Consider the following 25,616-nt stretch of genomic DNA (forward strand, 5'->3'; position numbering starts at 1 on the left):
CGTAAAATATACTGAATGAGTGACGCCAGTGTGGATGTGTTTTTCGGTTGGGTGGACGAAAGGATCTGGCTGTTGTCGCTGTTTTTTTGGGCTGGGTAGTATGAGGTCCTCCTGCAAATGTAATTAAAAAACTTTTAAACCGCATCAACATAAATGTATGGCGCTTGAAATTCAGTGCATTTGACAATTTTCGGTTGGCAAAAAGTTGACATTTTGTCCTCCTGTGTGTGGTGGGCAAAAAAGAGCCGCCAAAACATGTCAGACTCGCCCCCATCATACATACATCCTATCTAGCGTTGGCGCTGGCCATTTGTATTTGAGTTAAATGAAATGCTTTAAAAGCGGCCTGTATCCATTTTATGCGTTAATCATTTTTACGAGCCACTCTTCTCGGCAATTTCATTTATTTTAATTGAACCCCATGCCTACCTTGTTTTTTTTTGGGTGCCATTAAGAATCGAAAGACTGTCCATTTAATTGCATTTAAATCGCATGCCAAACACCTTAATAGACCATTAAGTCTTGCCCGGAACCCAAAATATTTTTCTCCAAAAAGGTTTAGTTTGGCAATGTGTTCAGGTAATGTCATTCCAAACATTCCCAGTGATAACGCTAAATGGCTTTGCCATAAATTCAACACTTCAAATTACTTTTTAGTGTGCAAATTTAATGATTTCGATGTTGATGAGTCAAAATGATCAGATCGCAACGCAATAATTGTTCGTTGGTTTATATTTATGTTTCTGTTATCGTCTTTCACCCTTAAAAGAAACTTTTCCAATGCAAGCCCCCAGGCCCCATAATTTTCCATTAGCTTTATTATATACTCATTTGGGGCAATGTCTTATATCATTGTTATTAGTAAATCTTATGCCCCACTTTATTGCCATGATATGTGGGAGGACTCGAAACAGAGTCATCAGTGCGACAATTCCTTGGGGATTTCTCGCCTCTGGGGGCAAGTTCGTTGAACTCTCCCCAAAATGTTTGGGGATAGTTTTTGGGGGTAAGAATAAAACATTCGGAAACATTGGGAACATCTAAGGGTGGTTCTCATCTTTGGATAACCATTTAAGATTATTTTTACGCTAGTATTTATAGCCCAAACTGCTAGATTCAAAGTTTTCCATATATGTATATTGCTGAATTTCAGCCAATCTTTCGTTTCCCAGATAAACTATGAATGATAATTATCATGTTAATTTGCAAGTTAATTGCTATCTGGTTTTCTAATTCAGATAATATCCATGTAGAATGCTTGTTTGCTCGTTGTCTTAACAATGTTTCGACTGCAAGTGCATTAATCATGCATAAAGTGCTTAAATTGAATGGGAGCTGTTGAAGTTGTTCAAAAAAACACCTGAACAAAATGCAGTGCTCACCGAAGCCAGTTGCAAATGAAAGTTTTTGCACAGTCATTTCACGGAAAGAGCTCTTTTTAATTAATTTAATGACTGGCTGATGTATTTGCATATGGAAGTGCACGTGAGGAGAACTTTGTGCACGTGGGCAAATAATCAACTCTTTTGTTGCACTTCCAAATTTGGTAGACTCGCTCACGGCCAAGCTTTTTGTGGGCTACTGTGGGTGCTGCCTGCTGTTTCCCACTAATTATTTTAACAGCATGCTAGTGGTATCCGTTATCTGACTGCCAAAATATTTTCCTTCTTCTTCAACCCCCTTCAAAGAAATCCAGCCAGCCAGCCACCTTGACAGGCGAGTTCCGGAAAAGAAAGCTCAGTTTCCTTGGCATTTTCAGTTCGCAATCCGCATAGCTTATCACAAATTCCGGACATAACTCAAAACAGAAACGCTGCCCAGCCAGTTTGGTAGCAAATTAATGGCTCGATGCGAATTGTTTTCGCCCATCTGGCCCAAAGGCGTTGCAACACTTTCTGATTGCATTAGATGCTTACAATAATTTTCGGGGCAGCTCCGCTCGGAATGGGAACGTAAATGGAATATTTTATGCAATTTATTTTGATCAATTTGCACGTCGCAATGTCAGTTTCCTCTTAGGGCGCCTAAATATTCTCCGGGTATTCCGAATGCAATCGTGCGTGCCATGGAATGGAAATTTCGCCAGAGAAGCCACAGGCTCCAGTCTATTATTCGAATATTTTTCGGCCAACGAAAATTAAAAACAATTATTGTGCGAAACATTTCACTGCTTCGTTTTCAGTTGGCAGAATATGCAAAATGTTACGTGTTTTAAATTCTTGTATTTTTTCAACTGCTTTATAATAGTATTTATAAAATATACTAAACATAATTCCATTCTTTTTCTTTTCTTTTTTACTTATAAAACTCATTAAAAGAAGAAACTTAAAATTTAAATGGAAAAGGGACCAACCATGCGTGGTATACGTTTTTTTCCAACTTTGTCTTTTGGCGCCCAGCGGAATGTGTGTATTAAACCCATTTGCAGCCCACCTCATTACACACTAAAAAAAGCAATCGAGCATCAAATTACAAAGAAAATAAAATGCAAATAGGTTTTTCCTTTACATTCAGGTTGCTCCTTTTTTTGTAGCCCGGAATAGAGTCTCCTTTTTTGTTTTCCCATCAAGTTTATCCCTCGGACGGGGACGGAGTTCCAATTTCATGCAGCTGACCACGGACCCTGTAATTGTAATTGCCGGGCTGGATTGGAGTGGATTAAACAATTTCCACATTTAACATGGCGCCCGTCTTTAACCTTTGCCACAATAAATTTTTCCGGGCTTTTCCACCGCTGCTTTTCCCTCCCGTTTGGAGCTTAATTTTGGTGCCAGCGATAAGAATTTTTAGCGACGCTGTCATTTGGGGGCTTTGGCTTTTACGAGGCGGCACAAAGGACGCATGTCCTTGTTGTGCGTCTAATTAGATGCTTTGCCTAATTAGTTGGTTTTATGTGCGACTCTTTATGCCCCGGATTACCTTTTTTCGGTTGCAGTTTCGCCTTCAGTTTAAGGTGTCTTTCTTTTGCGCCTTTTCTGGTGGATAAGCCGACTCGTCGATATGTGGCATAAAGATTACACACAGAGGTGCGAGGTAGCAAGCTGAGAATGTTATAAACTTAAACGTTTATTAAAAATTCCAAGCGCACAGCAAAATATCCACAGCATCATGACAATAATGCGAACGAAAGCAGCGCGTTTGCAGCTGATTTTCGCAGCTTGAGATTTTCCATTTTTCCCATCATCGGGCTTCGGTGCTTCGACGGTTAACCCCCCTCCCCACCCTTTTGGGTTTTTCAATTTCTTACACAACGAGCACTGCATTCCTTCACCTGGCCCGTCTTTGATGCGTTATATGACAGGGGGGATAGGAGGATTGGAGAACTGTAGGATTGGAGGAGTGGAGGATGTGGAGGTTTCGAAGGTCTCGAGGAGCAGCGGAGTTCCATATGAACTCCGCTTCGCAGCAGCCACTGACTGGCCCCTCAACCGAATTGAACTTGTCACAAAAGAATTCATTTTGCAGAGCTCGGAATTTTCCGGCAGTTTCGTAGAGGGGGCGACGGGTCTCGGAAAATGTGCGTTGAAAAGCTTTGTAAGCTTTGCTTGACTGTTGGCCCGTCCCTAGACTTTCCCCCTCCTTTTGTGTTTCGCACTTTGTCCCTGATCCCACGCTCCATCGGTTCTGGGTTCTGGGCTCTGGGTTCTGGGTTCGTTAACTGGAATTCAATAAATATTACTAAAACACTCGCATACGCATTCGCAATCGCCTTTTTCTTTGCGTTTTTATTCGGATGTCGAAGGAAGACAAGAGCGGATTCCAAGAAGACAAAAAAAGAGAAAAAAGGCCAGCACAGACATTTTCACATCATTTCCCCCACTTGTGATCCATTTTTAGGGCCTCCACTTGTATTCCCGCAAGGCCAAGTACTTTTTGGCTTATTTTATGACGCGTTTTGTTACCAAAACGAAAATTTTTGGTAATACCAAGACATTTAATTGCCTAATTGTTTTGTTTTTGGCATTTTATTGCAGACGGGGCCGGTTTTTATGGAGCAAAACCCAGCACGCCACTTTTTTTATGACTTAATTACTTAAATGCGTTTTATTTTGCATGCGGCCATAATCGTAAACAAATTATAGAAGTGGAAATTATGATATCTTTTCCACTTTTAATGCGTGCCTTGGGTAAAATGATTATCCATTGGATTGTAGGCTATGTATAGCATACATTTTATACACATTATTTGTAGCACTAAATCTACAGCAATTGAAAATGAGACTTTATGAAACGTAAACCCCACGTAAATAGTTTAAAACCCAACCAGCTTTAGCAAATAGGCCATCATATTTGCACAAGTTTGTAGCTTACGTTTCATCTTTTCATCAGCAAATACTATTCCATGTTGCGCTGCTGCCCTCGTGGTCTCATTATAATTTAAATTAACTGAATTTGCTTTATTTGATTTACCTGGCTTAGTGTTTCACTGCCTTTGTGGTCCATTGAGGATGTTCTGCTCCAGTTGTGGAGAAGCTGGAAAGGGTCTTTCTGTATTTATTAGCCCGACGTTGGGGTTTGACCCCCAAAAGGGTGCCTATCTTATAACATCTGGTGGTGGTGGGTGGGTGGCTCTGGTTTCCTTTCGGCCATCTCTTTTTATTTTCTGAAATTAATGCGGCAAACACTAATTAATTGCGCAGGTGTTGCAGCTGTTCTGTAGCTCTTGTTGTTGCTTCCGGTGTTGTTATTGCATGGGATAAGCCTAATTGAATTTCTGTAGCTTTTTGCTAGGCTTGCGAAATGGAATCGGTGGTGGGAGGTCCTATCTCGCCATTGGTTATAATTAATTACACAGCTGCCTTTGTAGGCTACTGGTTGCATTTATTATCTTTAAATTATTGATCTGAATCAGATATTTACTTTTTGTAAGTGCAAAAAATATGTGATAATAAACTTTAGCCTAATGCCTAATCTGTTGTTTTAAATCAAATTATTTGGAATGATTTATAAAAACTGGAACAATACTCTACAGCGTTAAATTGCTACTTTAGCAACTCAAATGAGCGGTGACCATAATCAAATTCACGCTTTGCACTCATTTAATTGTTTTTCTTTTTAATTTCCCATAGCTAATAAATTGACTTTTATGACTGGTCATGAGAAGCTCGTAAAATTTGCATATGACTCCTCGCCGAGCTTTTGCCTTTAAGTCGAGGTCCTTCAGCGGTTGACGGCATTATTATTTTGTCAACGTAATGTTGTCGTCAAATAGTTTTTCGCGTGACATTTGCATTTCAGTTCAGTTCGGTTCAGTTCAGTATAGTTATGTTGGGTTGAGCCGAGTTGAGTTGAGCCCTCGGGTCCGATGACATTTCATTAGCCGTTACCAGTTCTTCGGGCACACATTTTTAATAACGTGTGCCATTGTTTTTCATTGTCGTTTTATGTGCTGTTTATATTTTTATGGCATGCCATATAGTATTTAATATTTATATTATATATGAGTCGCATGCGACATTCCCTCCCGTTCTATCATGTCTGCGATAAAACAGTTTTATTTCTTTTTCCCCACAGGAAACTTTTTTTTAGGGACACCGAACTTCTTCGGCAGGTGGAAAAGCTGAAAAAGCTGGAAAAGCTGAATGGGCGGCCTCCATCTCCTCGAAATGAAATCAAACTACTTGAGGAGTCAGCCACTGCTTCGTGTTTGCAGTTATTATTGTCTATAAATCGTTGGAAGGTCTCCCTCCAATAGGAGCATTATACACGATGACATTATGAATTTATTACTATTTAAATATTTTACTTTTGTTATGGCCCTGGCAGGCGACGATGGGCCGCAATAATCGCTCTGACATTTGTTTTCCCTGGCGTGCGTAACTATTTACGAGTTTGCTCCGGTAACTGTAACTTCGTATCCGAAAGTCGAGAGGGTGACCCCAGGCACGGGTATATAGTTTGAGTAGGTCATGAATTATCGATGCTGTCAGCAGTAAATATTGATAAAATATATGAAACAAAGTTCTGGCACGTAGGCATCAACTTTGGTAACTATATTACTGCCATTATTAAATAATTCGGTCAGTTAGCCGACATAAATGGTTCCGCTCAAAAAACTCATGCATAAATGTACAAACATCAGCAAATCATCCGAATGTCACTTTAATTGCTAATTAGCTAGACATATCTGTGCCAAAAATTAATCAGCAAACCAGTTCAGTTCGATCGTATGGACTTGAGGTTTTCAGACTCATCTGCATATTCAGACTTTGATGCCGGCACTTGACTTCAAACTTTGAAACAAAACAATACAAATGGGCAGGGGAACAACTGACAAACTAAAAACAGGTTTGATGAATCAACGAACATCAGTAATTCCATGTAACAGCAGACTTATTTCAGATTTAATTTAAGCAAATTATCTAATTATTATTAATGAGCAAGAAGTATTTTGTTACAGTGCCTTTTAGTAAAGGCCAATTTATTTTATTATATATATTTTTTTGGGGTATTACGAGGCACATTTTGTTCTCTACATGAAATGAAAAAATATATTTGAGCTGTATTTATTTGATTACAAGGTACACTTTGTTCTCTACATGAAATGGAAAAATACTTTTGAGCTGTAAAAAAAGCCAAGCCTCTCATTGTCTCTATGGACTTATAGTATATTCGGCATCAGGTAAAATATTTGTAAGATAAAATGTAGTTGTTTCTATTCTCTCTTCTCCAAAACTGCCCACTCACGCTTGGTTTGCACATTTTTTTTAACACCTCCATAAAAAACCAGCGTTAGATTGTATTTCATTTCAAGTTTAAGGTTTTGGGAGTTACGAGTATTGTTAAATCAAATTAGTTGACGTTGACGCTTCGCTGGGCACTCTGACCCTTGGGAAGTACAACACACTTTTAATCGTTGGAAAATCTGAAACTACAATTAGCACTTACATTATGGCTGTAAAATAATTTCAGCCTTATAATCAGCTCGAGTCGAGTCTGGGGCATTAAGGCCAATTATAGGTACAATGGGAGCTGCATTGAACTTGCTATATATTTAACGATTTGAGTATCGGTTGAACTTTAAACCGGCGAGGCACAAAAAGTGAGTCAGTTTCGGGTTATCAACAAGATCGGAGAGGGCTTACGGCCAGACAAAAAACAAAACCTCGAGAACCATTAAAAAAGGCGATTTAAATAAACTAACCGGTGTATTGCCGTGTGTATGTGGAATAATTGCTTATACAGTGTGATCAGCGGAGTAGAGCGAAAACAAAATGCGATAATCAAAACAAAACTCTAGCGAAGCTGCAGTTAAAAATCGTATAAAAGCCAGATGCTAACAGAATATAGTCAACAGTTTCGATACCAAAGGGTTTTCAACAACATCTCGACCGAAAATGAAGTTCCTCCTCGTCCTGTCCGCCATTTTGGCCATTTCGTCTGCCGTGAGTTTAACTTGCTGATCAAAGGGAGCGTATTACTAAGGATATCTCTTGAATATATCTTATAGAAACTGCAGCTTTCGGATGAGCAGAAGGCGGTGGCCCATGCCAATGGCGCCCTTTGTGCCCAGCAGGAGGGCGTCACCAAGGATCAGGCGCTCGCCTTGCGAAACGGCAACTTCGAGAACAGCGATCCCAAGATCAAGTGCTTCGCCAATTGTTTCCTGGAGAAGACCGGCTTCCTGATCAATGGCGAAATCCAGCCCGATGTCGTTCTGGCCAAGCTGGGACCCCTGGCCGGCGAGGATGCCGTGAAGGCCGTTCAGGCCAAGTGCGATGCCACCAAGGGAGCCGACAAGTGCGATACTGCCTATCAGCTATTCGAGTGCTACTACAAGAACCGCGCCCACATCTGAGCGCAAAACAGCCGCTATAATATTGTGTGATAATCTGTCTGTGACTTGATACCTATTTCGATTTAATTCAGTATATCGATTGATAAAAAAATTATTTAGATCTATAAAGGTTTTGAATAAATATTCAAGCAAACTGTTTTGAAAGTATATAATTCGTTCTTACCAAATACTTAAAGCAGAAACCCATGCTACTTTGTGAAACTATGTTTGAAATAAAGGATAATGGTATGGAATCTCACATGACATAAATATTGTTATTAAACTTCTAGTAAAATAATTTTTTAGGTGAACCAACCCAAAGTAAGTGGAAATAACTTTCGCAACTTTGTCCACCCCTCTTTGTGTCTCAAAGGAAATTAAGAGAGAGAAATTCTTATACATAATTACTTATGCATATTCGACTTGTCAATGGATGCTCCACTGTATGACCCATTTGCGTTTCGGCCACGCACCCATTTGCATAACAGTGGGCCGTCATTAAGGACCAACCACTGTCAGACCGTCGTCAGGGACTTAAGTCCTTGCTACAGAGCGGCGATCCCAGAGGCATTTGGCCGCTCATGTTTGGCATAAATATTGATGAGCGACGGCAAACTTATTGGCACAAAGACCTCGGATCCTGGGGATTCTGGGAGGAGACTGTGGGGGGTTACAGGATGCGTGGGGGTCGAGCAAATGAATTGGACACGGCGAGCCGTGTTTTTAAAAGCCCAAATCCAATTAACAAATCATTAAACATTCATTGAGCACGTGTCGCAATTGCATTTACTGGTTCAACATGGATCAGGTGGGCATAGAAGGGACAATTGCTGCGACTTTGGCTTTGCTCTTGGCTTTGGCATTTGGCTTTGGCATTGGGGACTTTGGATCGCAGCCAGTGTCCATAATTCATTTTGTCACTTCCTGGGCTCTGGTTGGTCTGGCTGTCATGTCACTTCCATTTAGCATCCGTTTCAGTTGCAGTTGTCTGCACAAGAGCTGATGCCTGATGGCTGATGGCCTGCCGTGGCCAAGCGAACAAACAATCACTGATGCGTTCACTAATGTCTATTAAAAAGGCAGCCCAATCGAAGGACTCCGGATGCCACCCCCCGAGCTAATGCATTTAAGTAGACAGCCATGGCGGCTTGTCAAAGGAGCCAACACGCGTGAGATGCTAGCCCATTGATGCTCGACATCAGCCTTTGTCTTGGCCGTCCTGTTTGACTTGTCTTGCCGCCGCTAGTTGGCTTTCAATGGCCAAGGACCAAGGATATCGCTGGTTGGGGGGTTTTTGTGGGCTGGGGTTGAGTGCCGACGCTTTGAGGGGGAGGCTCGCCCTGCGGTTCGCACATTAATGTAATTTAATTTTATAAAAACTTCGCTGCAGGGTGGCTGCCACTGTCTTGTTTCATGCTCCGATGTCTCTCGTTTTTTCTCCGTCCATGTGTGGTGTTTCTTTGATCTTAAAGACCAATGTGTGATGTGGCTGGGGATGCTGCGGTTGTGTTCCCGATTATCAGCACAAGTCCGTGATTAAGTCCGTCAATTAGAGTGGAGCCAAAGAAAGTAGGAGTTCAAGAAAACCAGTACGAGTAGCTGTGGCTTGAACTAATGTGATTGAATTTGTTTGCAGTACAACTTGAATAACTCTATCTTAGCAAGGATACGTGTTCTTGACAGTGTCATATATTTTTCCTCATTCAGTTTGTAAGCATTTCCATAATCAAATTAAGATTTCAGATTTCAAGGAAAACTATTATGGCTGGCAAAAGCAAATTAGTGAATAATTACTATGATTATTTTAATTAAAATTGCAAACAATGGTTAGCCCGCTTTTTAAACACCTTTATGGAGCGGTACTTAAATGTTTGGTAGATTCATCTAACAAATTGAGCCTACAACTTTTTGCAAACCATTTTGTTTGTGTGTAATTACAGAGGCCATTAAATAAGTCAGATGAGTGTTTTTGTCGAATGCTAATATGACTTCTCACCCGAAAATGCTATTGCCAGTCCACTGATGCATGACACATTATATGCGATGTATCTGGAAATGATTACCTGATGGGTTTTGGCAAGTGAGGCATGAACATGATTTGGTAATCGATTTGTACAACAATTAAACGGCGATTTAAAACGAATTCTGATCCATGAAGACGACTCTATAAAAGGCTTTCGTTAAATCGCGACAGGCTCTATAGTTGCAAAACTTTTAAAAGTATATCGTCAATAAATTGTAAAATATTTCTTAGATGTATTTTCGTGCCAGTTTGCTGGCAGTGCTTTGCCTCACCCTCACTGAATTCGTTTCTCAAGCATGGGTAATGTGTTTCATATTTTATATATTTGTTGTGAACCCAACTTATGTATGTAGTAGGTAAATATTGAGGAAGGAAAGTGAGTCAAACTTTCCTGAAATTTAAAAGTATCTCCCACTGACACTTTGGACTGCATAGTGGCAATATTTAATTTTTGTAAAATTAATATTTTATTCACAGTCCCGATCGCTGACCGTCTCGCTGAACATGTCCATGACCCGTACCCTGGTTCCAGATCCGCCAAATGGCACGGAAACCAAGCTCAGCCAGGAGATGCTGAGGGCTTGTATGCGCAGGACCGAGATCTCAATGTCGCAGCTGAAACTCTTTCACATGAGCCTCATGAACAGTGACTACAACAATGACAACGATGTAGCCCCCACGCCAGTGCAATCCATCGGCGATGTGAATAACCTCGGTGATATCGACATCAATGGCAACTCGCAAATGCCATATCTCGATCTGAAGCACAATGAGCCGCTGCAGTGCTTTGTGAGCTGCCTGTATGAGAGCCTCGATCTGGATAGGTACAATGTCCTGCTGGAGGAGGCCTTCAAGAATCAGGTGCAAACGATCATACAGCACGAGAAGGCCGAGATCAAGGAGTGCAGCGATCTGCAGGGCAAAACACGTTGCGAGGCGGCCTACAAGCTGCATCTGTGCTACAATCACCTCAAAACTCTGGAGGCCGAGCAGCGCATCCGTGAGATACTCGAACGCACCGAGGCGGAGAACGAGGGATTCGGTCCGGAGGGCAGCGACTTCATCGACGGCATCCAGCATTCCGGAGAAGCAATGACCACCACCAAGTCGGAGTGAATAGCTGGGTATTTGTGGGTCCCAAGCTTTATCGATGTTTGTTTTATCGTAAATTCACTTATTTATTAAATGTATATAAATTGTAACTTATTCAGCTTTTGCGTGTTTTAAAATTATTCAATAAAAAGTCAAAGTTTTGCATTTTAGCGTTATTAGTTTTAACACCGTTAATATATAGGTTTTTAATAATTAAAATATTTATTTTTCTGCTCATGGTTTTTGAAAAACTGAATACCATAAATTTAGGCAGAACTTTTTTTAAATTATTCACAAGTTTCATAGTATAGTTTTTGGCTGATGGAAGGTAAATTTGAATGTAAGATCCTATTGGTTTTATACATTTCTAAAATACATAAAAATAAATAAATAAAAATTTCACAATCATGAACACAGAAAAAACATATTATGTTAATATATACTTCATACGAATTTTAGTGCCAGAACAGAAAAATTTAATGTTTTCTTCAATTCAAAGTGTAAGCAAATTGGCAATTGTAACTCGCATAGGGAATTTATTAAGGAAACTAAATCACATCAAATTGCTTCTAGTTGAAATAAGAACTAATCTGAAAACAAGAAAAACTATTCCATGCACAATAAAATAAGATAAAGTAAATAAATCCAAAGTCCAAACAAAGCTCACTGACCCGAATGATTCTTTCAGGCGTAGATGATTTCACGCCTGCTGGTTGAAAAGCGAAAATTGTTTCGAAATTAAAAAGAACCCAGTTTAAAATGAAGCAATTTCATTAATTGAATTTAAATAAAAATAATAACTTGATTGGCAAAATTTGGGCAACAACTTAAAAATTTTTCGAGTATTTAAGCCATATTACTGTGAACGAAATTCAGTTCGACAGTGAATGTAGCTTTGTAAAGATGAAACTTATCTACTCGTTGGTTGTATTCCTAATTTTCGCTCTAAGCGAACTGGCAGCGGTAAGTTGGCAGAATATTTTTAAGGATAACTTATTCCTTTATTAATAAATTTATTCAAAAAGGGCCAGTCAGCTGCTGAATTGGCCGCTGTTAAGCAAATTCAACAGGCCTGCATCAAGGAGCTGAATATCGCTGCTGGTGACGCCAATTTGCTGACCACCGACAAGGAGGTGGCCAATCCCTCGGAGTCGGTGAAGTGCTATCACAGCTGCGTCTACAAGAAACTGGGCCTCCTGGGTGACGATGGCAAGCCCAATACCGACAAGATCCTCAAGTTTGCCCAGCTCCGTTTCAGCAGTCTGCCGATGGACAAGCTGAAGACTTTGCTTACCAGCTGCGGAGCCACCAAGTCGGCCACCACCTGTGACTTTGTCTACAACTATGAAAAGTGTGTAGTCAAGGGTATTAGTGCCTAAATTTGAAACAATAAAGCAGTTTTGAAGTGTTCAATGCACTCAATGATTAATAGCCTGATTTGGTGCACTCCATATGTTTAATTATGCACATGGAAAACGCCGAGTGAGCTGACTTACACATGAATATGGATTATAATCTGCTTACGTTAAACAGGGCTTGAAAGCCTCAATTAAGCTGTGGCAAATTGCTCCCTTACTCTTCTGATTCAGAAGGATACACTTGTTCATTAAAGTCTGAACAAAATTAATTATTTGGAAAGGCATTAGCTTGCTTGTTCATTTAGGGAACAAATTTAAATAGATATAGAGCACACAGACAAGTTTCATTCAAACAAGAATTTTATTTAAATGAAGTTTCTATTTTTTCCGAATCACAATTTGCCATGGATCAACTCCCAAACTTCCTTAGGCCTTAGCCTCGGGGGCGGGCTTGAAGCTCTCGAAGCATTCGTGCAACTTGGCGGCGGTGTCGCACTTGTTGTCGCCCTTGATGGTCCTGCACTTCTCCAGGGCCGCCTTGGTCTTCTCCTCGCCAATGAGACCGCCGAGCTTCTCCAGGACCACGGACTCCTGCAGCTCACCGTCCTTCAGGGTGCCGACCTTCTCGAAGAAGCAGTTGGCGAAGCACTTGATGTTCTCGGTGGGGTTCTTGAAGTCCTTGGCCTTGACCTTGGCACTCTCCTCCTCGGTCAGTTTCACCTCGGCGGCGCACTGCTCATGGTGCTGCTTGGCCAGAGTCTTCTGCTCATCGCTCAGCTCAATGGGCTAAGAAGAAATTACAGCCAGTCAGGATCATTAGCATAGGCATTTGCTTATAAATATTATATCTTTTAGGGCAAGGGACTTATACAATCCCCTCTAACTTAAAATTAATAGTTATATTAGTTTTCTTAGCTTAAGTTCCAACTCACCGATCCAGCAGCCAGAGCCACAAGAAGGGCACTCAGAGCGATCACGAAGTAGGAGTTCATGTTGAGTATAACTTGGGATTGCTAGAACGTTTGGAGAAGTTCTGATGTCGATATGGGTTGGGATCGCGGCTTTTATACTCGTCTAGGCGGCAAATAAAAGCCGGTTTCTCTTTATGGCCCCGGGCAGTGATCCACCTAAGCCCAGCTGATGGCTTTGCTTTTTGCTTTTTGATTTTTGTTTTGGTTTTTGGTTTTAGATTTCTGTTTGCTATCTCTCCCAATTCCTTTGCTATCTAGCTTTGGTGTCTGTTATTTTTTCTCTATTTTTTTTTGCAAACTTGGCCAGTACTTTCGTCTATTTGTGGCCCGCGGGCAGGTAGACAATCTGAAGTTATGGTCGCTATGAAAGCATGGTTCATTAAACCGCCTTCTACCTCCACAAACGGGGGAATCGAATCAATTATACAGATAGAACGCAGACATGGTACAGACAGGGACGCCTCAAGTGGTCTCCAGATCGTAGGTCGCTCAAGTTACCTCGACTGGAGTTGGAGTTGAAATTGGGATTGGGATTGGGATTGTGGCTGCTCACTCATTATCGCTGCACTCTATCAAAAACTTTCCACTGCTGCCCCATACCAGGTGGCAGATCCCAAGCTAAAGGCACAATAACCAACCGACAAACGCTCCCCAGTCGGATTCTGATTCAGATATATATCTGTGTATTATGGGCGGAGAGGTGTGGCCAGGCGCGTATTGAAAGTTGAGAAGCGTAAGGAGACAGACGACGACGACGACGAAGAAGACGACGACGACGGCAAAGTTTTTTCATTTGAATCCTATTATTTCAGCGTAGTTGTAATCTTATTATCCACGAGATGACAGCAAAATGACATTTAGAAAATTTCACGCTGTGTGAAATGTACAAAAAGAAAATGCGGGAATGCAGGAAAGTCAGTGCGTGTGGGTGGTGATGTTGATGCTGATGTTGATTCTGATGCTGAAACTCAGACTTAGGTTGAGGCTGAAGCTGATGGAATCGAGCCGGAGTCGGAGTCGGATCCAAAGTCGTGGCCGGGATGCGGAGTTTCTGATTGGGACTGCGTACTGTGGCCAGGCCAAGACAGCCCTTCTCCCTGCTGGAAAAACCTTCGTCTACTTGTTTGAGTCGGGCGTGTTTTTCACAAGTTTTCCACTGACTTCTTCTGCTGTCGCTGCCTTCCTTTTAATTTCAATTCTGACATTTGTTTGTCTGCTGTCAAAATAAAGTAGCTTTGGCGCTAAAGAAATAAACCATAAGATTGCGATTGAAAATTTTCCAACGCACACGCAGACACCACACCACACCCACCACACCCCCCACACCACCCCCCCGACCAACCAGTGGCTGAAAACTTTTCGCTCTGACGCAATAATAATAATAAACTAAAGCTTGTTTGACTTCTCCGCAAATGCTTTGAAATCCTTGTGTGGTAATCTTAATTCAATTTGCTTGTGGTGGGGACAGTCGACTTGAGTGATAAACTCTGGCGTTACACATGCAAAGATTGTTTGTGTTGCGAGTAAGAAAAAACCTGGAAATTTAATCTGAAAACTTTATAAAAATAATGATTGGCAAGCAGAGTAAAAGCATTTGCAGGAATGTTTACAGGTGGGAATTAGTTTCGTTGTTGACATTCCTTTGGAAGTAAGCTCTTTGTTATAAACAAACCACTTTTGAAGTCAGAACAAATGACATTCAAATAGCACAGCATGTTTTATGCAAATAAAAGTGAATCTTTTCTACAAATGTTTGGTTAAAGGTGCTTCATTGAAATATCTAGACAAACAGGATTAATTTCTCAAAATTCGTAAATTCTTTTCAAAGTTTCAGAATCATTAACAAGGCAAAAATGTAATATTTGTTTAAGCTCATTTCTAATGAACCAGAGCTGCGCTAGGGATGGCTTTCCCTATAGAGCACAGGGCAAAACCATGAAGAGCATAATCAGTCTACAAGACCCCCCGCCCCCGCCCGCAACTTCAGCTAGAAATTAAGTACAATTTTCATTTTAAATTAAGCTGCCACGGCATCCCCGCCGAGCAGATCCTGCTCAGCTTTCGACGTCATTAATCACCACAGAACACAGAACACAGAACGCAGAACTCAGAACCCAGAAGCAGCAACAACATGCCGGCCAAAGAGCATTTGTCAGAGACTTTTGGGTTACTTTCTTCGGTGGGTTGAAGCATTTTCTAATCGCCCCCATGCAAAGCAAAAAAAAAAGAGGGAAACAGAGTTGGAAAAAGTTACGCCCAAGAATCAGCCAGTGTACACATGTCAGGGGGTCTGGGAAAATCCCCCCCAACTATGAAAACTCCTGACGAAGGCCTCCCACCTGTCTGAGTTTTATTTCTGTGAGAAAAATGGTCGCTAAATTTGCGTGAAAAGGCGAATAATTTGAAATTCCCAGGGGTCCTAAATAAGTAAATTTAAATTGCATTTGTATGCGTTCAAAAATTTGTGCCTTTCTCTTCCCTTCTTCATTTTTGGTGGGTCTCCGAAAAAAAAGGGAGGAGGGCTTGTGTGTTTTGGCCATAGCAAGTTTTTGTTTGCCACTGTTGCCGTTGTAAATTTGCGTGTCAAAAGCGACGAGGTGAAGGTTTTCCGCTTAATTTTTTTCTTCTATTTTTTTTTGATGTTTCGCATATGCGGAAGGAAGTTTACCCCCCGTTCCCCCACAAAAAACGCCCATGCCTGGTTTGCCGACATGTCTATGTGTTTGGCCAAATGTTAATGTCCTTATCAGCGCTTCAGCATTTTTACATGTGTCCGCATTTGAAATATGCGGCAATGGTAAATGTTTTTCTGGCACTTTGCATGCACCCATATGTACATATGAAGGAAATGCAGAAATGGGGTTGGGGATTTTCTTTTTGCCGCTCCTGTTGCCGCTTCCGCTGCAGCTGATGTCAAGTGTCAAGTGTCGGACAGTTGAAGTTATTTATTATAACGACAATTACACCAAAACCTACCAACAGCTGGCCAACAGCTCACGGCAGAGGGTTCTGCGGGTTTTCTATGGCCATAATTACATTTCCCACGACTCTGCGACCGAATGGAAATTAGAAAATGCCAAAAAACGGAAACGGAAGTGAGCGAACTTCGCGTTCCTGTTCGTGTGTGCCATGTGTGCTTTCTTATTGCCACGCCCACACACACACACACACACACACACACATGTACATGCACACAAGTCCTTTTATCGAGTTTCCGCATCCATCGCCTCAATCGAAATCATCCTATACCCCGAAATCGGTGAAATTTGCTAATGTAATGATGCTTAAAAGTGTTTCGAAGTATTCCTTTGCCTTGTTTATTTTTATTTAAATGCCAGCATGTGTGGGGGCGTTTGATTGAATTGAAAATGCTTTTGCCAAAAAATTTCCATTCAACTTCGATGGCTGTCTGCTCTCGTCTGCTTTCCTTTTCTTCTAGTTTCGCATTCAAGGGTTGAGGCACGTTGCGAATAATTTGCTAAATGGCTTAAAGCAAGTTACGGGTGAAATTGAAATGCTCAAAAGCCGAACGAACACATTAATAGCCACACTGGACGTGGAGTTTGATGTTGGCCAAATCTCTGTCTAGTAGCTACTGGGTTATTTTTGCACACTTAAGTTGCTTTGCCACCTTTATTGCTGTGTTAATAAAATTAAACTTACATTAACAACGCAAATGAGTAAGAGGTTTTCAGAAGGGAATCCCAATTCAAATGGATTGAGTTGTCGTGAGAAACAAATTTATCTATGAGATTAGAAGGTTAATTATACTTACCTCACCTACAAGTTTAAACTAATATTTAAAAAAGGGCCATCGTTAATATATTTTTTGATAAATTCTAAGCAAAATTAGCAAACACAAACATCGAAGAATATCTTATCGTATTGAAAATATGTACAAGCAAAAGCTATCTTAAAAGTTAATAGAAGAATGCAGCATTTGTGTCTGTTTTTTCTTGCCAATTTCTATCTACATTTTTAAGCATCTTTGGAGTGCTAAATAAGCTGAGATACCAGCGTTATTAAAGGTCTCTGGAATCCTATGACACCACAATTAGTTGGTGGAAATGATCACTATAAAATGCCATCTGCAGCCAGCGGCATTTCAGCAGCTTTAGCGCCACTTCAACGATTCATTTTGAGCCACTCGAGCATGTCGATACACACACTCACTTGTGGCCAAGGATCTCAGCTCCCAAGGACTCTTTCCTTTGGCTAAGTTCAATGCCATAAGTCGTCGCAGCGACGACTTGGTGGTTTCCTTTTTCTTTTTTTACGGTGCTTTTGTGGCTCTAATTCCATGTTTTCTGTGGGCATACTTAACGAGCGCCTGCTGTGCCACTCCAGCCACTATAATATGCCAAATTAAAACTTTAACTAGCGCGCCGAGAGTCCTACAGCGTCAGCATAAAGAGCAAGTGCAGCGCAGCCAGCGACAGACTGTCATCATTATCATTAAGAGACACACACACACACACACACCCCCGCCTCGTTTTCCTTTTTAAAAAAGTTAAATTAGCTAAGATTAGAAGTTTGTAAGGAATTTATTATATTATATTATATATTATATTATATTCATTATTATTTATTGAATTTATTATCTGTAAATGACCACACGATTTCTGTCAGTGTGCTGGTGCTGCTTTGGTCGTATTATTGTCGCTGTACTGAAGTGGCCGCATGAAACAGTCGCCCAAAACTGACACAGTCGCTGGAAAGTTGAGGGGGGTGGGGAAAAAGCTCGACGATGAGGTGCAGCTTCCGTTGCAGTTTGTTTTTCCTGCTACTCGCAGACGGCTTAGTGGCATAAGCATCAGCATCAGCATCAGCATAAGGACGAGTGGGCGTGGCAATGTGGCGATGTGAGTGCCATGCCGCATTAAAAACAAAACGAAGGCGTTAATCTTTCCAGCAAACCTAGTACGTCTACATAACTCTGCTTGCACTTTGGCCTAACATAATTTATGCACTGCAACTAGACAGAAACTATGCGAAAGGGGGCGTGGCAGTCGCCCCCCCACCGCCCAGTAGCATACGTAATTACACACTTCGGGATAATGCCAGCAGCGTTAGTGGCAGCCACTTTGCATCATTGTGAATGTGAGTGTGAGTGTGAGGCACAGGAAATGAAGCAGGAAAGGCAAAAAACAATCAAGAATGCTGAATAAATAAAGTCAGGAAATTGTATACAAGAGCCGACAAGGGGCATTAAATCGCATTGTCTCCATGGAAAGTAATTCAGGTGTTGGGAAATAAAAGCCCCTTAAATGATTACTAAGACATGTCAGAAATGTAACTAACGCTTATTGCGATACAAATGTTGTGGAAAATACAATGAAATATTAAAAGCCACAATTATGTAATCTTCAGGCATTTTAAATCATTGCCTTCGGATATTTTTAGAAATTTCCATATATACATGGAACTTTGTATTAAATAGTATTGTTGTTTCTTGTTTAGTAGCACCTGAGATTCGAGTTTTGATTGACAACCTTTATAGATTGAGATAAAAAGGTTCGAATTCCCAATCAGCACTTAACAAAACTGTTTTCGGGCATTGAAACAGTAAACTTTAGCAGGGTCTTAAATGGCGTGTCTATCGGTGGAGAACAATCCAAGTGTTCCACAATAGACATCCAAACCCTTGAGCTTTATTCGAAGCACTAACTAAACCACAGATTTCGCTCTCCGATTTTTCCAATTTCACTCAATACACCGACGCATGCGTGTCGTAGTACCACCTGCCAACGCCATGATGGAAAATGGCGCCACTGTGCCAGGAAAACTCTCAAGCTAACGCTACTCTCATTGCTCAGCTATAACGCGATTTTCTCTCTTTGGAGCTCTCTTCTTTCGCCAGCTGATGGCCCGAAGTTATGGCTAACATCGCGCCTCCGTCGCAGAAAAGCGTGCTTCGGTTTTTCCTTTTAGGTTTTCCCTTGACTGTTTTCCGCTGCCTTTCGTGAAAATGCCTTGGGTTGAGTTGAGTTTTGGGTTCGAGGTTTAAGGTTGGGTGTTTTTCGGGGTTGGGGGGTTGGGTGACCGGGAGCAGCGACTCTTTGTTGCTTTTGTTTGCCACTCTGCTGCCGCTCCTGCTCCTCCTGCTCCTGCTACTGCTTTCAATTCAATTTTTCGCCAGCTGTTGTGCTTAATTTGAACTTTAAGCATTTTCCTTGTTGTTGTTTGGGAATTTCCGGCTTTAATGCGGCATTTCTGCGGCTGGGCGACGAAAACAGCTCAATGCGAATCGGAAAATGAAGTGTAGGCAAGCGATTTCGCAGCGTTGAGAAGTCCTTTGTGGGTCAAACCAGTCGGCCTTTTAACCGCTAATGAAGACTTATTTCGCAAAAACACAGCAAAGGCAATGCACTTATTTATGGTTAGGCCATAGTATTTCCCATCCGAAATATGGAGCAGTTGACAGTATAAATAATGTGTTCCTTTGCCAGAATTTATGGCACTTGTATGTCTTCTGGTCTTCGGCATCCACTTGGCTGCTATAAATTAGAGCCACCGACCAGTCCGACCTTAAATGCGAAGTGCGTGTGTGTACGGCCACAGGACACCCACCTCCAACCACAGCCATCCCACTCCTCCCCCCTACCCCCTACCCCCAAATACGTACACACACACACACACGCATTCCCGACACGCAACAAAACACACAGATACCATTGGTACACTTGTATTATGGCAGCGGCTTTTGAGGTTTTAAAGCGTTTTGAGGTGACACATAATGATTAGCCAGCCATTAATTGCTTAGCACTCGAGGCACTCGATTACACTAATTAGGCGTCTTATTAACCTTAAACACATACACAGTTGCGTTACATCCTTGAGGCAATCGTATTTATTCCGTGAAGGTCCTTACAACAACTATGCTTAATAAATTCCTCTATAAATTCTTAGGAAATTGTGCAGAAACAGCAGCAGGGTCGATGAGGTCCGTGATGATGTGGCGGTCCATGGTGATGTGGCGGTCCTCCATGCGGACCGCCATGATGCGGCGGTCCACCATGATGTGGTCCTCCATGTCCATGTCCATGGCCTCCGGGTCCTCCAGGTCCTCCGTGTGGTGGTGGCATTTTTTAGATATTTGCGCTAACTTTGAACGGCGTGCGAATGGATCCAACTCTTATAGGCAACTAAATCCATATTGTGAGGGCGAATCTAATCAAGACTTGCCTCATAAAGATAGGGACTATCTAATCTGTGTGGTTTAGCTTGCTAATCGATAGAAGTGTTTGTTAGCACAAACATTGGTATATTGTGATGACCATGGCGATGAGTAAGGCCTTGTAAATGCCTGAAGCTGAATTAGTCATGACAGGTAAAAAGAGGAAAACCCCTCTAAGGTCTCCAGCTGAGATAACCATATGTACAATTCTACTTGAAAGCTAATCTTTTAAAAGGTGCGTCTACTTTCAGCAAACGATAAGATAAAGCTTCTAAAATTATAGAAAGTATTCTACAATTGGCACTTTGTGTAATGTAACAATGGATTCCGGCTATTATACTTCATTATTTTTTGAGGGTAACATAGCAAAAGAGCTTTTGGATTTCTGAATTATAAAACCCTAGAGATAACAATGGTAATCTATTCCAAGGTATTTCCAGTTTTATAAAAGGTTTGCTGGAAAAACGATAAGATAGGGCTTCTAAATTAGGCGGAATTCTGTGTTTATAAGACCAACCAATCGATCAACACTATTCTTTGGAAATTCTAACAAGAATTCGCACGTTCTTGGAATACAAGATATATTGGCTTTCTTCTGAAACCCAAAGTCGATTGTTACTTTATTTACTGCCCTTAATAATCGTGGAATGCCAACATTCCAGCAATCTGATTTTGTCAATTTGCCATTGAGATTGCCATAGTGCAACTGCGAGTTCATGCGAGTGGAGCAACTTGATTTTAATTCCTGATAAGGAAAAGGCAGTCGTGGCCATGTAACTATTTACTTTCCCCATGACATGACCCAGAAAAGTATGGCGAAAATTCGCCAAGCCAAGTGCAGGCACAACGGCACATACATACATACGGCACAAGAAATCGGAAGGCAAGGAGCAAGACCAATGGCTTGGCTTTTTGAATTCAATTAATTTTATCTGCATCAGTTTTCCCTTATAATCGCATCACAGGGCGGCTCACATGCGAAACGAAAACGGAAAACGGCTAAAAGGACTAAAGGACATGAGGACGTAAGGACGCTCGCCCCGAAAAAGGACCGCAACTCGTAAAATATATAAAGTCATTGCAAAAGCCAATTTGTATATCAGCGCTGGCGGCTGAGGCCCGGCGATTATCAAACTGCGAAACTTACTTAAAATGCCCTCAAAAGTGGGGGGGTTTTCCATGCCCAATGGAATGGCAATGGTGGGTGGGGGGAGGAAGAGGGGGAGTTGGCCCTGCTTTCATGGTAACAATTACATTTCACAGATTTTCGTTTGGGGTCGCGTGTGCCGTTGCATGTTGTTGGTGCGGTCGCATTCGCGTCCGCTTTTCGCGTCCTTTATTTCGGGCTTAAAGGAGCTTACATTATCGCCGGTTTGGCAAAAGGCAAAACCCACACACACACACGCACACACACACCGGCAGGCGAATTTCCACTGGGCTGATGTGCGACGTCTAAATATGAGAATGTTGTGTGAAAATGTTTAAAATCCACGCGAGCCTCTCCGAGCGCGAATGCTTAGCACGCCATAAGTGTCAGCCAGCCAGCCATGATTGCCTGCGGTTTTCCCAGTGTATTTTCCCGCCAGCTCTATATGTGGATACAGTTGCGGCCAATTAAATAGTGGCGAATCAACATAACATGCTTTAAAAACGAACTAGTACGCTTACTTACCTATAGTTTTAAAAAAGTCTTTCAAAAACTTTTGTGTATAAAATGTATATGTCATAAATACATTTAAGTTTTTTATTATTTAATAATTTGTATGTATATTAATGCTAGTTTATATTCGTATTAGAATATTTTAATATTTTTGGAATTTTACGAATCGTTTTAAAATCTCCTATAAAGATAGTGACTGCTGTATATGTGCGGGTTTAGTCCTTTGGCCAAGGAGTGGCCACTTTTGCATACCTCCCCCTGCAAATAGCGTGGCGGGCGCTAAGAAAGGAAGTAAATAGTGGAAAAGGCATAAATAATAGCAAATAATACGGCGACAATGCGCACAAATTTGCCGCTAAAGTGTAGTCATTGTCGAGGGCAAAATAAAAAAAAAATAGGGGAAAAAAAATGTGAAAAAGGAGTCCTGTGCGTGAGCTAAGCCACAGGACCTGCCTTAGCTTTTTGCATGATTTCGCTGTTTAAATTTATTACACATTAGATTTATGATCGCGTTGAGTTGCCCCTACATCCCCCCACATCCCCCTACACACTCCACCGCTTATCACTGGCCTTTGTGGTGGCTTTAATTTCATTGTTACAACTTCTATTTGAACTGGGTGTGAAGCATAATTTATAGGTGGCCGTGTGGCGAGTTTGTGCGAGTTTTTAAGTGATTTCTTTCGCTCGGGTGCCACTGGGCATGCACAATTATTGGGTGGCCTGTGCCACTTCTGTCACTCGCCTTGCGGTCGAATTTCCACAGCGGTTTTCCTCCGGTTTTCCCCCCACCCGGTTTTCCCCTAGTTTTCACATTTAATCACTGGTTTTGGATAGCCTTGCGTGGCTTTTAAGCGCTTATTAGAAGTGTGACAGAATTCGAAGTTGAAGAGGAAACGGAGACGCCCCCTCACTTGCCACATCCATTTGACACACACGAAGGCCCACACTAATAATATGGGCGGCAACCAGCATTAGTTGTGCCTCCGAACACAAACAGTTGTGAATAAGTGAAAACTTTGATCAAAATAGAAGAAAAAATCAAACAAACAAAGAACTAACAGCTAAAATATGCTCATACTTAGTTTTTAGTAAATCATAGGGAACTCTGAATTTACTTTCTTAACATATTGTAGTTATTCACCACATATCATCCAAACAGATTACATTCCTTTCACCCCACATGTGTTTTAAACTTTATTAAATTTATAGTAAACTTACCAACCGACTTTTATTAAAACTTTACCACAAGTTGTACACACTTCTCACTTCAAAGGCGTGAAATCGCTACCCAAGTGAATTTTGGCATAGATCTATATCGTAAGACTACCAAGTAAAAGAAGCCACAATGACGTCGATTGTGGAGATGCCCAAGGCCGGCTTGGAAGGAGCCTTACCACCATGGATGAAGATCGACTGGTCGGACGAGGTGCTGCACGACATCTACCGCGATTGGGGAACCTACTACTCCCGTCGCCGGCGGGAGAACTTCGCCTTGCACTACCTGAACAAGGCACTCGCCCTGGAGCCCACGGATCACATGACCCTCTACAAACGGTGCCAGAGCAAGAGGAAGGCTGCCCAGATGCTGGGCGCTCTGGACGACAGCCGGGCAGCTGCCAGTGAGTATTTGCAGGATTTGGAAAGGACTTTTGCAATGATTTGTATAATTTTACAGAGCTGGCACGCAGCGTGGATGGCGAGGAGAAGGCCATAATCAATCTGGATATTTGTGATGTACTCTACGAACTAAACCAGTTCGAAAACAGCAAGGCTGAGATGCACAACAATATGCGAGTCTTTATTGGTAACAAGAGAAAGAGCTTCGAGCAGCGCCAGCTGGTGGTATGTTTCTATATCATAAATCATGTATATATGTAATAGATTTATTTAAAAAATTTATACACATAGGTGGATGGCGTGATCAAAGATGTGACTGGTGAGGCCATGTCGGCCTTCTTCACAAAGAATCTGAAGACCGTCAGCATTGTGCACGACTTGATCAAGGAGCGGGAAAGGGTCGACAATCGACCCTTGTGGAAGATACTGAAGGAGCAGGGCAAGTGCGATGTGCAGAGTATTCCGGAGGTGCCGGAGGAGATGCTCTCGCCCATGGAGATTGCGCGTCGGAAGCGCGCCTTTAACATCTTCCATCAGAGTTACATCAACGACTCCTGGATCGATGTGCTCTTCATGAAGATGCTGTGCAAGAACCGAACCCTTTTGCTGCCCCAGTGCAGGGAGTCCTCCTACTTCCTGCAGCTGCTTTCCAGCAAGCAATACGAGATCGTTCGCAAGTTTATGGTAAGTTGGATATAATTGGGAATTTTAGTCATTGGTCTTAAGCTGGGTTTTCTTTTTGCTGTTTGCAGAAAATGCTGCAGTCCCGCTCGCCACTTTACCTGGTCAACTACCTGAAGTACGGCAATAAAGCCATGTCGGACAAATACCGCGAGGCCTACCTGTTCCGCGTACAATATCAGACACATCGCAACATGAACCAGGCTCTGAAGGAGATTAGGGCACTGCGCAAGGCCAAGAAGGTTCAGGTGAGTGGTTACAAAATTGATCTCTTAATTATAGTTAGTAATAAACCACCCAATTTATGCATAGCAATTGGCGAAGTTCGTGGAGGAACTGATGGGCACATATGTGGTGCTGAAAACGGCGCGTGTGATGTGCTGGAAATTCGAGTTCCTTAACGAGGTGTACAACACCATGGCTTTGACTCTGGCCGAGCAGCTTCGGGTGCCCAAAGGATTCACGCCATATGGCAGCAATGCCATACTTAGGCTGCTCCGTCTGCCAGTGGAAAGGGTCAAGGATTTTGTGCCTGTGACATTTGGAGATCGAGCACCGGAGCCAGAGGGCAACGATCCAGCCACTAATAGAGCCAAGTACGAGAGAAATCGGAATAATAATAACTTCTTTAATGTGTTTAATATTTCAGGAGATTAACTGCGCGCCTGGAACATCGAATGGTCTTTGCCAAGTACTCCATCGAGAAGTGCTACTTGCTGCACCAGATTTCGCAGTCTTATTTGGACCAAGGACGTCATTCTGAGTGCACTTATAATGCACGCAAAGCAATTAAAGGTAATTTTTGTAAAGTAAACAAGTAACCATTTAATATGGTTATACATTTTCTTCAGAGAGCAAGAACTGCAATAGCAATCTGTGGAAGTTCCTCAGTGTGGTGCAGATAGTCAAGGCCAATGCCATTTTGCACAAGCTGGAGCAGACCAAGGAGGCCCTCGAAGATGCCCTGCCCATCGCCACATTCCTGAATGCCCCCGAGTTGGTCCTCTTCATAGAGAACTGCATGGCCTGCAACACGGAGGATTCGATCAATAAGCGGGCCACCCTAATGCAGGCTCGCCGGGTGAGCAAGTCCGAATCTGTGGCCACCCACTCGCTGGTCAGCGCCCAGGACATCGAATCCCGAGAAGGTTGACATTATATATTTCACTATTTTCCATTTGTTGTACTATTTTACAGTTAGACAAAAAAAAATAAATGACAATTAACACAATTTTCGATTAAACTGGTTAGTAAATGAAA

At 41.9% G+C, this 25,616-nt stretch overlaps 5 protein-coding genes across 6 annotated transcripts; 4 read left to right on the plus strand and 1 right to left on the minus strand.

Annotated features, from left to right (window-relative positions):
- Nucleotides 1–7,227: 7,227 nt before the first annotated feature.
- Nucleotides 7,228–7,945, plus strand: LOC122615270 (general odorant-binding protein 56d). Its single transcript, XM_043790245.1, has 2 exons — nt 7,228–7,385; nt 7,451–7,945. The coding sequence occupies exons 1-2, from the start codon at nt 7,338–7,340 to the stop codon at nt 7,796–7,798; spliced, it is 396 nt and encodes a 131-aa protein (XP_043646180.1). The 5' UTR covers nt 7,228–7,337; the 3' UTR covers nt 7,799–7,945.
- Nucleotides 7,946–10,031: 2,086 nt separating this feature from the next.
- Nucleotides 10,032–10,916, plus strand: LOC122615269. 2 transcript variants are annotated; one of them, XM_043790243.1, is made up of 2 exons: nt 10,032–10,130; nt 10,278–10,916. In XM_043790243.1, exons 1-2 carry the CDS (start codon nt 10,032–10,034, stop codon nt 10,914–10,916), a joined length of 738 nt encoding a protein of 245 aa, XP_043646178.1. The 2 variants fall into 2 exon arrangements, with proteins under 2 accessions (XP_043646178.1, XP_043646179.1); XM_043790244.1 differs by having other exon boundaries at nt 10,032–10,100.
- An 879-nt stretch (nt 10,917–11,795) lies between these two features.
- On the plus strand, nt 11,796–12,271 carry LOC122615271 (general odorant-binding protein 56a). The gene is made up of 2 exons (XM_043790247.1): nt 11,796–11,855; nt 11,918–12,271. Exons 1-2 carry the CDS (start codon nt 11,796–11,798, stop codon nt 12,269–12,271), a joined length of 414 nt encoding a protein of 137 aa, XP_043646182.1.
- Nucleotides 12,272–12,636: 365 nt separating this feature from the next.
- Nucleotides 12,637–13,312, minus strand: LOC122612832 (general odorant-binding protein 56a). The gene is made up of 2 exons (XM_043786682.1): nt 13,183–13,312; nt 12,637–13,036 (listed from the first exon to the last, which is right to left on the minus strand). Exons 1-2 carry the CDS (start codon nt 13,240–13,242, stop codon nt 12,677–12,679), a joined length of 420 nt encoding a protein of 139 aa, XP_043642617.1. The 5' UTR covers nt 13,243–13,312; the 3' UTR covers nt 12,637–12,676.
- Nucleotides 13,313–23,193: 9,881 nt separating this feature from the next.
- Nucleotides 23,194–25,587, plus strand: LOC122613895. Its single transcript, XM_043788312.1, has 7 exons — nt 23,194–23,677; nt 23,734–23,900; nt 23,967–24,359; nt 24,428–24,604; nt 24,669–24,952; nt 25,006–25,151; nt 25,208–25,587. Exons 1-7 carry the CDS (start codon nt 23,404–23,406, stop codon nt 25,507–25,509), a joined length of 1,743 nt encoding a protein of 580 aa, XP_043644247.1. The 5' UTR covers nt 23,194–23,403; the 3' UTR covers nt 25,510–25,587.
- Nucleotides 25,588–25,616: the final 29 nt, after the last annotated feature.

The sequence above is a fragment of the Drosophila teissieri genome, chromosome 2R, assembly GCF_016746235.2.
Source record: "Drosophila teissieri strain GT53w chromosome 2R, Prin_Dtei_1.1, whole genome shotgun sequence".
Taxonomy (NCBI): domain Eukaryota; kingdom Metazoa; phylum Arthropoda; class Insecta; order Diptera; family Drosophilidae; genus Drosophila; species Drosophila teissieri.